General features: G+C 42.8%; 1 protein-coding gene across 1 annotated transcript in view; it reads left to right on the forward strand.

Annotated features, from left to right (window-relative positions):
- il1rapl2 (interleukin 1 receptor accessory protein-like 2) overlaps positions 1 to 15,286 on the forward strand; it is a 293,650-nt gene that overhangs the window by 151,702 nt on the left and 126,662 nt on the right. Inside the window, exons 2-3 of the mRNA XM_070913223.1 lie at positions 8,501 to 8,670; positions 10,905 to 11,008. Of these exons, the coding sequence (XP_070769324.1) occupies positions 8,501 to 8,670; positions 10,905 to 11,008 (274 nt within the window). The remainder of the gene's footprint in view (positions 1 to 8,500; positions 8,671 to 10,904; positions 11,009 to 15,286) is intronic.

A 15,286-nucleotide genomic window follows, 5' to 3' on the forward strand; every position in this document is an offset into this window, starting at 1 on the left:
TCAGTCATCTCCTCCCTCGTCTCATTTATTCGTGTAATTGTACCAAGGTGCCACATTTCATTTGAAATGGATTCATTTAAGTTTGCAAGGCCTCAAAGAACTTTTTTTCTCTTCCTCTTCCTCTTCTCGTCGTCCTCCTTTTTCCATTTGTTTCCTCTATCGTAACTCAATGGTAACTCGATAAGGGGAAACATTACCTACTTTCTTATTTCCTCTCCTAATGTGGCTCTTTTGCTCATCCACATGTGCTTCCTTTCTGTCCCTCCCTCTATCTGTCCATTCATCCATCCATATATATATATATATATATATATATATATACACACACACCTCTTCAGGAGTTATTATGGTTAATAGGAAGGCAAATCTGTTCTGCTTCCCAGGGAAATGGGACTCATTACTTCTTATTAAGTACTTCATGTCAAAACGACTCCCTCTTCCTGACAGTTCCACATTCTTTCTTCTTCTTCTTCTTCTTCTTCTTCTTCTGCTTCACATGTCATTTGTCTTTTCCCTCATGGGCCCCACTCATGTTTGTCTTTCTGTTTCCTGACCTGATATACAAAACCAAGCGACCCCTTTTTTAAACATATTTCAAGAATTTCAGACCGGACTGACACGCTGAGGCTCATTTCCATGAATCAACTGCACATGGCCCAAGCACAGCGAGCGTGTCAAGAGGCACATGGCAAGAACTATAACACAGTTGGAAATGGTACTGTAACTGTGCTGAGCCTGGCCTCCAGCCTGACCAATCAAATCCCATTTTTTTTCCCCCCTTCTCTTTAAGATAGTGCACTCTGTTCCAGGGCGCTCTGACCGTTTGGTGATAGAAAGTCCGAAGCAGCTCTGCCACAAAAGGTATCTCTTAGAGGAAACCGATGTCGTCAGGTCAGTTAAATCAAAGTAAACTGGATGGAAAGGTCTAATATATTTAGTTAACCAATCATTTCAACTTTTGGGAAGAAGAAAGCTACTCCTACCCTTAGAATTATTTTCCAACTTGAAAGGTTCATATAAAAACGGAGCAGGCATGAATGGTGGGTGTCTGAGGCGAAGTGTGACGGCCTCCGCCACCTAAAGTCGTAAAAATAGCACAAGTGCACCCTGTGGTGCTGACCTGTCTGTGGTCCACCAAATGACCAAATTGGCAGAGCACCCCGGCAGCGAGGACGCTCCTTTGAAAGAGAATAAAAGAGGACATCTGATGGGTTGTTTCGCCACTAAACCTGTCCACACCAAGTAGCTGTTCCTCTTAAGTCGACCCCATTTCAGACATGCTGCAGGTTCACCAAGTAGCCATGCAGCTCTCTGTGCACCCAGTCACCTCCATCTGTGAAGGAAGATCAGATCAAAGGAATTTAGGTTGAGTGAGTGTAGATAGGGCTGGGCGACACAACCATAACTACATCATTTTATCCAACATAGCAAATGTTCCATATACTGGAGCTAAATTTCCATCTGCGGTCCCCGGTTGGCACATTTACAGTCGATTGCATGCATTGTTGATTGTGAATGCAGTCTAATCAGTCATGTTTACTGAAATATTATAAATACAAATGCAGTGATGTAATGATAACGGGGCAGTCAGAGAGGCAGCCAGAAGACGGGATAAACCAGCTAAAATGTTAGAGATGTGTCCAGCTTTGGGAAAAGAGATTGTAAGAATCTGTTGTTGTTGTTGTTGTTGTTGTTGTTGTTGCATTCATGTTCTGTTCCAAATATTTGCTCATGTTTGGTGACTTTGCTCATTAGTCTTTATTATTCTAGGTTGTAATCAACGTCACATGCTGCTACAATGAAAGAGGTCCCAGCGTGGACTGAGGAGGTTTTGTGCTAAAGTGTGTACACCAATGGATCCTGAAAATATGATAATGTTGTGATGAACTGAGTCGTTATTGGTAGTTATGGTTAACCCACCTTTTACCACGTATTCCAAACCTTTTCATTGCTTTGTTCTTCCTTTTTTTTTTTTTTTGAGATTTGCGTTCCTCCCAGCATGTATACACGGTGATTTTGGACAGGTGAGACTTTTGTTCGACACTAACTGGCTGCCAGTCACATGACTCTCCAGGGTCTTTATCGAACAGTCTGAAAAACAGTTATTTTGTTATTACTGTTTCTTTGTCACCGTCCAACAAAAACCAACCCTCCACACAAACACTGCCAGGCACTCATTGTCACTACAATGCACAAATTTAGTTAAATGATGTTTTCGCAGCAGCAGCAGCAGCAGCAGCTTTGGTTTTAGTAAATGTCACTTGTTTCCTTCTTTTGTTCAACAATATGGGCTGTTTGAAAGAATAGTCACGAATGTGTGTGTGTGTGTGTGTGTGTGTGTGTGTGTGTGTGTGTGTGTGTGTGTGTGTGTGTGTTCTCATATAAGGGTGAATGCATTTCAGTATGTTTGGGAGCATTAGACAGAGGGCAGATTGTGGTCAACTCCATTTATTCAGCACTGACTCTTGTGTGTGAACGTGTGTGTGTGTGTGTGTGTTAATATGAGGTTGAGTGTGTCACTGTGGGTGTTATATGTGTGTTTGTGTGCATGTTGTCCTTGTGTGTGTATGTGTTGTGGCACTACAAGCCTTGTATGCTGATAGATGCCGTTGTAACTCCATTGCACTGAATGAAGGCCATAACCCACACGTGCATTACCATATTCATACATCTCACAAAATAGATTGCTTTAGTGTGTGTGTGCGTGTGTGTGTGTGTGTGTGTGTGTGTGTGCGTGCGTGTGTGTGTGTGTGTGTGTGTGTGTGTGTGTGTGTGTGTGTGAGAGTGTGTGTGTGGTGTAGACTCCACTGGTTTGTGCAAGAGTGCAACTCATTTTGAGGAGTCATTTTGAAAATGGCAAACACACTCGGCCGCTCTCACGCGTCTTCTTGCTCTCATTCACACACACACACACACACACACACACACACACACACACACACACACACACAGTATGTCCTCTCACCATACATATAAAGCTCTATCTCGGCTAAAGCCTATTTTCATAAAATGTGTTCAGAGAAAAGAAGTAGCCATCAAGTCGACTGTGTGCTGAAATTGAACATCAGCACAAAACACCGGGCTAAATGGTGAGTACTCTCTCTCTCTGTCTCTCTCCCTCTCTCTCTCTGTCTCTCTCCCTCTCTCTCTCTCTCTCTCTCTCTCTCTCTCTCTGTCTCTCTCTCTCTCTCTCTCTCTCTCACCTTCTTTCTCTCTTGTATTTCCTCCTTTTCTTTCCTTCTACTCATTTCCCACTCACCTGGGTGTAAATTGCCCTGCAGTGGTGATAGACTTGTGTGTATGTGTGTGTGTGTGTGTGTGTCTGACTCACCTCTGCTGTTTTTGCGTGTGTGTCTGTACCTGTTTGTGAATGTCAGCATCATTACCTGTGTGTGTGTGTGTGTGTGTGTTTGTGGGTCAGGTCAAGCTATTATTATGGCAGCAGCTGTAGTGGTATTGCAGGGGATTGTGGGAGGTGTGCAGACAGGCTGGGCGCTCTGAAGGGCTTTATGTTTGAGTGACAGGCTTGAACTGAATATGCTGCAGCCTGCGCAAACTACACAACTCACAGCCCTCCAGCTTTTAAATATAATAAAACAGATGTAATAAATAAAACAATGATTCAGTTGATTTTACTGGTGGAGGTTTGTTCCCAGGTCCGTTATTAAGAGTGCCACTAACAGAAACTCTTCAGTGCTGTTATATTGTTGTTCCGAGGTTTTTATTATGGAATACATATGTTTTGTTTCGAACTTGTGGCTTTTCATTCCCTGTGTTTTGGTAATCAGCATTGGTTGATTAATAAATTGTAACATTCATGAGTAAATTGAACCTTTAACCTTGAAAAACTCAAAAGGAATTATCAAGGAATGACATGCTGTGTCTTTCCAAGTCAAATAGACATCTCAATTCGTCAGTGTGAGAATACTAAGTCGTGGTGGGTGGAGCTGAATTAACGTTATTGCTGTTACAAAAGAAAATGTTGTCCAAAATGTAATGGACAACATTGAACACAGCATCAAAGTAAGACCGTTATATGATGCAAACATAAAAGTGCAAAACAAAAAGAACAGCAAAATGTACTTTACATATCGTGACTCATTTCACTGAGTGTGAGATTCAGCACCACGGACAGCGACCCCCACAAGTGGCAGTTGGCAAGCTGTCCATTGCACCCCTTCCCCACCTCCACCTTCACAAAACATCAGGAAAAATATCAACAGCACCTTACAAGGTGACACATTTCGAAACGTTTGGACAGTGACGCCCCTCCCACTGTCTTGGAGGCTGGTCTGGCCAACCTCTGCAGGCAGTTGGCCGACATGGGAGGGTCGTCTGTTGATCGAGCTCACCCGGGCCCTCAGGCTATAAAAGCTGGCCCATGTGTTCACTCCTGTCCCTCCCTTCCTACAGCTGACATCCACCCTGCTCCATCGTCTTTTGGTTTGCACCTTCAACACCTACACAGCACATTAACCACACACCCATGCACTGCTGGCAGAGCTGGCATGGCTGATCTACACAGTCCATTGTTGATTTGTGTTACCCTTAGTTTTAATGAATGACCCTTGTTTTAGTAAGTAATTCACATTATTCTACAGTCATCCTCCCTGGAACTTACTTGAAAAGTATAACCACCACAAACATAGTGAAACATTCTGCCAGTGGATCGGCATGATTCCTGTGTATTCAGTACAGCATCAACAGGCTGAAACAAGGCAATAATAATAATAATAAGATGAGTTCTCTGCAAGTAATTGAACTTTTCTGAAGCAATTTCGTTTGCTTGAGAAGAATCACTAAATAACAGCTAACGCTAAATAAAGCTAAATGAACTCGATAAAACGTCTTGCATTTGTTCTTTGCACATAAAACTGTCTTCACAGATACATTTTTGGAGGAGCCTTGATGACAACACTGTATCAGCCAAAGGGAAAAAGTAGTATAACCCAGTATTTGGTTTTGTCACTGTGCGTGTGTGTGTGTGTGTGTGTGTGTGTGTGCATCTGAATGTATTTTTATTTTGCCCAAAAAACTTTTTTTTTTTCCCAAACTGTGAAACTTTGCCATTTATCCAGGGATAATTTCATTCTGCCGTTCGGGAGCATCCATATGCAGATAGAGCTGAGGGGAATGATATATCTGCCCACGCTAACACCTCGCCCACGCATTTAATATGTCGACAGATACACGCAGCTGCACTCCCACATGCACACACACACACACACATACTGCAGGCTTATATACACACGCCCACTCATGCACACACACCCACCTACACAGATTAACACACACACACATGCGCAAGCATGAGTAGAAGCAGCGATGAATGAATTACTGGGAGTTTGCTTTTGGTTATGACCTGCAGCTACATATGGCCCCGTCGCTCTAATGTGTTTGAGTGTGTATGAATGTCCGAGTGTGTCCTGTGTTAAACATTGTCCAAAACAAAAGGCATTAGTCCAGTAGACCAAACTAATGTGATTTTCTATTAATGTGATGCCCTGGGTGCATCCCTGTGTGTGTGTGTGTGTGTGTGTGTGTGTGTGTGTGTGTGTGTGTGTGTGTGTGTGTGATCCTCTGTGTTAGGTGTTGAATGGACTGCGCTCACACCTTCAATTTGTGTCATCTCATTAATTTACCACCGCCAAGTCAGGCTGGTCTATTCATTAAATTTTAACACACACACACACACACACACACACACACACATTTCCAACACCATTCAAACCAGTTAGCCTCTCTCTCATACACACTTACAAAAACACACAAATGCACGTATGCTGAGTTTGAATTAATCACTGATGAAATGACTGCTGTTAAGTACTGTGTGTGTGTGTGTGTGCACGTCTGTGTGTATGTGTGTGTGAGAGATTGAGAGACATAGTGACAGACGTGGATGAGTACTAAATCATTTGCGAGGGTGAAAGATTGTGTGTGCAATAAATCTGCTTAGGTGTGCGTGCGTGTGTGTGTGTGTGTGTGCGTGTGTGTGTGTGTGTGTGTGTGTGTGTGTGTGTGTGTGAGCGTTGCTGCAGTAAATCCCTCCTGCCTCTGTTTGACTTAATGCATATTGCTAAATCTATAAATGTAACCAATTAAGTGTGTGGTCGTAAAAAAGCAAATGTGCGCCACAAACTCATGCAGATGAAGTCTTTAAATCTTTGGCAGTGACTTAACTCAACACAAATTACACCTGACACATGTTTACATTGACTTACAGTGGTAGCCACGGTAACAATCCACACCCAGCGTGAAACGTATGACTTCTGACTGCACGCTTTGGCAGGGGAGCAGAAACTCTACAAGGGGCTTAATGATCTTCTCTCACATCAGGATATAACTGCCAACTATACATAGAGAGATACATCACAATATCTGACCATGTTTTAAACATGTACCTGAATTTATCAAATAATAAGACATGATTTGGACCCTACCTCAAGAAACACAAAAGTACTAATAAAAGTGTTAATGCTCTGGGTGGAAATTATAGTGGTGATAGAGCAGGAGGTTTTAACTGCATTTGGCCATATTGCATGATTTTTCTTTATGTGCACAACTGCCGTTTATAAAGGGTGGAGGCCCGGATGAATGCAAACTGGGTTTAAAAAGAAGTAAAAGAGAGAGACCCCTATTGACACAAAATGGGCCGTAATAGCTCACTGGGTCATGTTGATTTTTAAAGGTGTTGCAATGGGGAAAGGTCTCCTCGCCATTTTGCTTGCACTTTCCTTTTTCGAGACGGTCCCTAACTTCAGCTCGCCATTTCTTTCGTTGACTGCCAAGTCCTGTCCGGTGCAGGCTTCGCTCTGAAAGTAACACCCGTGCAACACCTGTCAAGCTTCATCCCGCACTGCGCAAATGTCTGAATATGGAATTAAAAACTCTCGACACCTGCGTGCTTGTAGCCCATGGCCTCGTTTGTTTCAGTTTTGGCACATCTGCGTCATGAAAAGTCCTGCTGCTCTGGCTACTGGCGGTTGTAGCAGTTCATCACATGACTTTTTTTTACTACTGAAGAAAAAGTCTGAATCTGATCAGTATTAACCAGCATCTTCGGTTATAAGAAGCACCTTTTTTATATGGACAACCCACATCCTGACACCATTGTGAGTTAGCAGTGTGTGTGTGTGTGTGTGTGTGTGTGATGTCTGTTTGCTTTGATTTGGCTGAGCTGACTGGTGTCAGGGAAAAAAAAAACAATATTACAGCAAAAATTTGGATGATGTCCGATTTGGTTCAGAGCACATTACCTGTTCATATTTCGATAACGCATTTGTATAATATACACACGAGCGATCGCCAGTATTGCATAATAATCAAACGAGAGGGAAACAATAAGGACGAGAGGCTGAGGAGGTATTTCCTGGGCAGATGGCACATCCAGAGGCTTTATTGCTGCGAGGTAGAGGCTGTGATTCAGAGGGAAGGCCTTGTGGCAAGTGCCTGAGGGCTTCAGTTGAAACAGAGCACGTCTTATCTGAGCCTCAGACCATGAGGGGGGGAGAAAAAACAGGAAGTCAGAGGAGCAAAGATCAGAGAGAGAAGAGAAAAAAAAGGGAAGGAGTGGAGAGGGAGAGGGAGAGAGGGTGGGCCGTGGGGGAGGAGGGAAGTCCATTTGGGAAAGCTCCTTGTCATTTTCCATCCCGACCTCTACGTCTCACCAGCTCCTCCTTGTCTTCCATCTACAACTTGTTTTCCCGTTCGTTCCGGTTGACCTGGTCCCACCCCGACTTCGCCGCCGCGCACTTCCTCTCCTCTTTTCTCTCTTTTAGTGCGGGCTCGACCTCCTCTTCCTCCTGTGTTTCTCTGCATCTCCACCGTCACGTCTCTCTCCCACTCTTTCTGCAGTGATTGCTCTTTTGTCCTCTCTCTCTCAGTTACAAGCAAGATATAAATAGCGGGAAAAGGCAAACATTGTGGTGGCGAAATTGAAATTAAAACAGAGAAAACGGATTAGTTTCTCTGCCTTTTGATTCTTTATTTCAGACGTTCAATTATAACTCCTACACTTTTTATTTGTGTCACTCTCTTCTCTGTGTATGCCTTTGACATACATAAAGTATAACATTTTTCTCCTCCAACACACTCACAGTAGACAGCACACACACACACACACACACACACACACACACACACTTTCTCAAATTTATATTCAATGTTTTTATTGCCTGAAGGTAAAGAACAATATTGCCAAAGACACAATATAAAACAATCTCCCTGTCACTCACTCTCCTTCTCTCTCTATCACTCGTTCTCCCTATCAAGCATTTTCCTCTGTGCAAAGAAAAGTTTCATATCTTATATATAAAGTCTTATAGGGGTGTTTTTGATGATTGCTCATGTTTTGTTTCCCAACCTATTTGAGTTTCCTGTTCCCCTTTTTCCATTAATCTTTCTTGTATTTGGAGTGTGCCCGCTGTATCATATATATATATATATCTATCTCCACATTCTCAATATCTCTCTGTCTCTTTTTGTTCCTCTCTCCTCACAGTGGACGGATGCATAGACTGGTCGGTGGACCTGAAGGAGTACCATGTTCTGGCCGGTGAACCCGTTCGGGTGAAATGTGCTTTGTTCTACAGCTACATCCGGACCAACTACACCATGGCCACCAACGCCAAGCTGCGCCTCATCTGGTACAAGAACAAAGGAGATGCAGAGGTAAGATGACTTGGAGTCAGAGCTGAGGAGGTGGGTATGGAAGCCCCCCCCCCACCCACCCAACTTAAAAGGCAACCACACGGAATCACCCGGCACCCCGATAATTCCTACGTATTCGCATGCATACATACATACATGTACGTACACACACATATACACATACATATCCTGTACCCTCTCTAAGATGTTTGAAAAAATTGGCACATTTTGCTTGGGACGTTATTTGCCCTGGTGGTCACATTCTCAAAGGCAGCCACTCTGGAAGCTCTGGCCTATGTGGACTCTTCCGGTTGCGTAGAATAAGCCCGACCACTGCAAGAAAAATCTGTTCCTGTCAGTCCAGACTCTGCTTTAGTAAGCCTGATGGCAGAGGACATTTGTCCCCTCACAGACATAACTGTGGGGATTTCTGGTAGAGGTCGTTTGAGCCATCCTTTGAGGTTTTTCAGTACAGTGGGACAGTCCTTTAGAGCATGGAGGAATGTGCCCACGTCTGTCTTACATTTGCAACATGTATGGTCCCGGGCTAAGCCCATTTTTAAACGGCTTCAGAGATGTATAATAATATCTATGTACAGTTTTCTATTGAATAAACTTACTTCTTGCATCCCTTGTAGCCCAACCTACATTTCAGATCACATCCTGTCGTACGTCTGTGTCCCTCGTCTCACTACCAAGATCCTCTTGCCATATAGTCTCAAGCTTTCACACATTCTAGTTTGAATATTTGACATTTTCCTATGAAATATTGAGGCAGAGTGTAAAGTACGAGGAGAACTTAGAAACTCTTGAACCTTATTCTCTTCTTCCTCTTCCCTTTTCAGTCCAAAGACACATCCTACACTGCTCTTCAGCTTTGAATACTTCCAGAAATCCTGTTTATCAGTTAGATGAAATTGTTCTTTAAGGTCCTCAAATTACATAAATGAGCCATCTCAGTGGAGATCGCTGACATTACGTATCCCTTTTACCTACCATGTATCCCATGGGTACGTGTGAGGGTTATTCCATATGGAGGAGCCCTGGCCTTACTGGAAGAATGTTAAAAATATGTACTCAGTGGATGGTAGGCAATCTTCCTGGATACTTTGCAGTCATGGGGGGGGGGAAACATGTCAGGTGGAGGTAACAAATACGCAATTTATTCTGACTGAGAAAAATCTCTCCCATTAAAGTTAACGCAAAATGCAAAATCCAAAATGGCCTCCTCACCACAACGTTGCTGATTAGTATAGTCTTATTTTTGGGATCAGGGCCAGAAGTAGAATGCAAAATGGAAAATGTGCAACCTAAATATGAAATTGGTGACTCAGACTGTAAGTTTACATTTGAATTTGAATTTGAATTATCTCAAGATTTTTGAAGAACGGCAGGATTATCCCAGGCATGTTTCAGTGAGCAGGATACACTGTACCATCAGAAAGTCATCCAGTCCACTGCTTGTCATTTCATTCATTCAATCACTCAACCTTCATCTAAGTCTCGAAGAATCATTGAGGGCATGCCCTCATTTTCAACGATGTCGAGAGTAGAACAGAATACATATATGCAAAAGAAAATAGAAAATAAATTATGATGATAATAATTATTATTATCATTATTAATGAGATAATAAACAGACAACAGAACACAGTGTCACAGCAGTGTCCCAACACCACATGCTAATTCTGAACAGGTTTTGAGTATAGAGTGGGTTCACACTGTAAAAGTACACTGAAAACAGTCTGTATGCACACTAAAAAAAAATGGATGTGTGATTGATGGTGGTGAAACACCTCCAGCAACACATGAGAAAATGAAGTCTGTTGAGTTTCTGCATACTAACTGCGAGAACATTGGACCATAAAGATACTATCTATTGTACATACTGTAAAAAGTGTGAAATTAGGATCCAGTAAAGTCTGTACTTTGGACTTTGGGCTTGCTTGTGTTTGAGTAATAGCCAATACACAGAAACTAGAGGGACTGATAAATCATACTGTGGTCCCATGTGCTATGATATAACGTTGCCCCCCTTTCCCGGCAGTGTGGATTCTATCTGACGGGTAAAACAGGATTTAGCTGGATTACATTCAGACCTGATGATACGTGTAATATGCATGTTCGGCTCTATTTGATTGTTACCCATGTTAATACAAGATAGGGCTAATTCATGTATGTCTCTTTACTTAATAATATCTAAATGACATTGTTTTATTATTGCTCTGACGTTGTCTTTGCGTCGTGTCCTTTAGGAGCCGATCATCTTCTCAGGTCATAGGCTGAGTAAAGAAGACGACTCCATCTGGTTCAGATCTGCCGAAATGGAAGACAATGGATTCTACACCTGTGTACTAAGGTAAGCTGTGCACACAGGGCTGTTCTAAATTCATTTCGACCAATAACTTGACACTGTCATGAGTCAGCCCTGAAGTAAAATGAGTAAAAAAAAAAAACAGGTTTGCGGTGCAACCTAGACTCTCCAAGGAAGCACAGTTTAAGATTATTTCTGGTTCGGCTGGATGCGTTGCTCATAACACTTCGTGAATCCCACATAAATACTGCTCCTCTCCCCAGATGGGAGCGAGGTCAAAGTACACTGAGCGCAAAACACAGACTTTATTTTGAAGTTTCACTTCCAGCCGCAGCACATTTGCTTCATAAGACTAAATCAACACAGCAAGGATTTCACCAGCATGCAAACAAAATATTTTTGGCCCGACTCTGACATGCAGCAGTGCTCTCGGAGCTGCCTCGGTATTGTTGATTACATCACATGGGAACAACCTTGGAATAGGATTTTTTTAACTTTGAGTGTTCTGTCTCTGCCCAGGTGGCTCATTTACATTGCATGGGCAAATCGCAGCGCTGTTTTCGGTGTTTGAGTAAAAAACAATGTGGGGTTTTATTCGAAACTGCTCAGTATCCATTTTGAGAAAAAAAAAAAGCCCCCTGCCCTCAGATATCAATATTATGAAACTCAGATGAATGGTCAGTGGCACATGAGGAGTCTATCTTCAAAAACGATTTTATCATTACTTTATTACATTAGCTGAGGTCTGTTTAGAATATCAAAACATTTCTCCTGTGTCTAGGTATTGCAGGTGTGTGTGTGTGCGTGTACACACACACACACACACACACACACACACACACATACGCATATTTGCCCTGTTAGTTATGTGGAATGCTGCCAGTTTAGTAAATTGAATATTTACAATATGGCTGTTGGCAATGCAGCAGAATTTGGCCTTTAGGGATATATGTGTGTGTGTGTGTGTGTGTGTGTGTGTGTGTGTGTGTGTGTGTGTGTGTGTGAATTTGTTTGATATTATGGCGGTGGTGGTGTGGTACCAACTTGTGTGTACCAGTTGGCTTTGTAGCCTAGAACAAGGCTTACGGTCTTGTTTACCTGCAAGTGGATGGTGTGTGTGTGTGTGTGTGTGTGTGCGTGTGTGCGTGTGTGTATAATGAACTGAATTAAAATATGCCCTCTTGTAAATCTGTACAAAATAAATATTACCCCTACAGTCAGCCAATATCCATAGGGAAGAAGGGTAGTTTTCAAACCTGGCTAATTTATTTTGTGTTTATTTTCAGTCAGACTCAAAGACAACTATTTGAAAGCGGCAGCTGTATATGGAACAAAATATAAGATAATATACAGTATGTGATGACAACCGAGTGAACTGCTGATAAAGGCCACGCGAGTGGTTGAAAGCCCTGGGAGAAGCGAATAAGTGGAGCTGAAGTTTATTGGGTTTTTTTTTTTTGACAAACCGTTTTCAAGATCAAGAATGACCTTGTACGCTCAACGTGGGTCTCATGTTTGTAGCTTTAGCCATTTGTGAGAATTAGTTTGTATTATCGCTGTGATCTCCGCAGTATCACAACAACAAAAAAGTCTGGCAGGGCAAGACACACGAGCAGGCAAACAATCATTCAAATCACACAACCCAAGCTGTCCTTCGTAAACAACCGTCCCAGTACAGAGCGACTTCCTGGAACAACTTTAACCCACAATACTAAATAGTAAATAGTTATTATTGCCAACAAATACAGTAGTTTTAGATGATCCGGCTAAACTGTTTGTTTACAACCGGACTTCATTGCAACAAGGTTGCCCCTTTCCCCAAAATCTCCACAATGACTTTGGTGAGTCATCAGGACCGATAGGAGTGATGGCCCAGGCCCAGGCCCAAGTTGAAATGAACCAGAATTATTCTTTAACCAGAGGGGATATCAAATATTTGATGTGTGATCTTTCCTCTTTGTTTCACTCCGTCCCTCATCTGCCTTTGGATCTACAGAATCTGTAGAATCTTTGGCTGCACCAGAGGAGCAGCTCTCCTCTGGTTTTATGCCATAAATCACCATCTCCCCCTCTCGACTCTGTTTGTCTTCCTCCTCTGCATCTGGCACCTTCACCACCTTCGCTATCCCCTCCATCACCTCCTCCCTCCTACTCCTTTTTTGCTTTCTCCCACACCTAATCTTCTCTCCCTTCATCTCACCAGCTGCCTCCATCTTCTCTTTCTCCCCATCTCCTGTTTCCCTTCCTCTGGCTTTTTGCTTCTCCCTCCTCCACCTTCCTCCCTCCTCTCTCTCTCTCTCTCTCCCCTCCTGCTTCTCCCTGTCTGCACCCGATTCTCTTTACCTCCCCTCATCACACCCCACACCCCCTCCTCTGCTCTCCTCCCACCTCCTTTTCCTGCCAGAGCTTGACACCTATCCTCCTTAATAAGCTCCCTCTCCCTCTCTCTCTCTCTTTCTGTCTTTCCCTCGCTCTCCCAGCATGACAACCTAATTAGGGCTTGGTGTCTGTCATTGTCTCAGGGTCTCTTATTAACACACACACACACACACACACACACACACACACACACGTTCACACACACACAAAGAGGCACAGCACCTCCTATCCTAGTGGGGAGCCTACCTACTGGATCCTATTATATTACTAGTATAATGTATTTAATGCCCTTGATCTGATGTATATTGTTGTTGTTATTATAAGGAAAGCTTCATATACAGTATGTTGCCCTTTATATACGCTTATAGTTCCCCATTTCAACCTGACACTCCTGTTCTGACTGAGGGGTGAAGTCGGGTTTATGCAGGGGCAATATAAACATCAGATTCACCTCAGTTGCAGCCGCAACCTGCCTTTGATAAATAAAATGGTTGTAATCTTGTAAAAAAAAAATGTGCAGTTTGATACTTCATTTATCTCCATATGCGGCCAAGGTTCAAAAACAGCTCTTCTCTCCAACATGTCAACTTTCCAGGAATTGGTGTGATGTTTCATGTTGACGCCCACGCTGCTTGCACATTTAGCAAATCACTATAAATTGCTTGCCTCTGTCACAGTCATCAACAGTTAATTATAAGAGAAACAAGGCAAAGAATAGACCCAGACAATATGTTGTACAGTGGAACAACAACATAAGGATGGCCAAGGAGGCTGTTGAGTCATTGTATCACTGTTTCACCATATATACTGTACATGTTTCCAGGTGATGTCTTTGGGAGATGTACGTGCATGCAGGGGGTAGAGAATGACAGGTAGCTTGTGTGGATATCAACATGAAAAGTCATTTTTGTGCCATAAACTGCACAAATCGCAAAGTGGTCCGTGCAAAATGTTCAATTTCCCAAGAAGGAAACTTCCCTTTCAGCTCAAGAGTGTATCATTAGCTATTAGCATCTCGTGATCTGGTCACGGTCCTGGATTTTAATAAGGTGGCGCATAGTCTCGCACAGAAAGTGGTGAGGAAGAAATGCCTGTTTCAAAGTAAGACAGCTCACACTGAGAGTTTATGGCTGTTTAATGAATGCTGCAACCGTTTGTCAAACTCCATTATCAATGCTTTGGTGAGCAGTTTGATGTGCGTTTAGAGTTTAAGCGTTGAACTCAGTTAGAAGGCTGACAGAGGAGCAGAATGTCGGCTTTTGGGTGCAAAATGCGTCCGATTTGTAATCTTTTTCGGGAAAAAAATCAAACAAATGTGTGGCATATCTGGCATGTATCTCGTGTCTGCTTTGTTTCAATGAGAAAAAGCAGGAGTTTCATACTTGCTGACGTTCAACTTCTTTTAATGCTAACATGGCTTGTGCCTTAACCCACTGATACAGTTCATTTCTCACTTCCCCCGAGTGCTAACTTTCAGTTGACATTATTTGACTATTTGATTGGCGAGCTGCTTTTTCTCACTGGTATATCATGTTAGCTAGCCCCGGCCAAAAGATGTCTATCAATGTATACCATGTAGTTAAAAACGTTTTGGGAAAGCGAAGATGAGTGCCGTTTACAAATTGGCTTGAAACATTATTTTACTGGTTTCCAGTAAGTTACTTTTTTTTTTTTTCTAAATAGTGAGAATGTCCATATATAAGTCCATATATAAGTAGCCAGACCTACCTCCACACTGCGGAGAAAGCTCTGGCTCAACCCACTGTCATTCCTTGCAAAATGGTAACACGCAGACAGAGGAAGGGGGGGAGAGTTCTGACTGAAATGGTCGGCCAATGGCGGACTTACCCCAACAGCCTGCATCCGATGAGTCAGACTGTATACGAGCTATCACGGCATCGTGGCAATGGGTTCTCCACCCCTCTGCTGTGTGCACACCCTTGA

This window comes from Enoplosus armatus, chromosome 10, assembly GCF_043641665.1.
Source record: "Enoplosus armatus isolate fEnoArm2 chromosome 10, fEnoArm2.hap1, whole genome shotgun sequence".
Lineage (NCBI taxonomy): Eukaryota > Metazoa > Chordata > Actinopteri > Centrarchiformes > Enoplosidae > Enoplosus > Enoplosus armatus.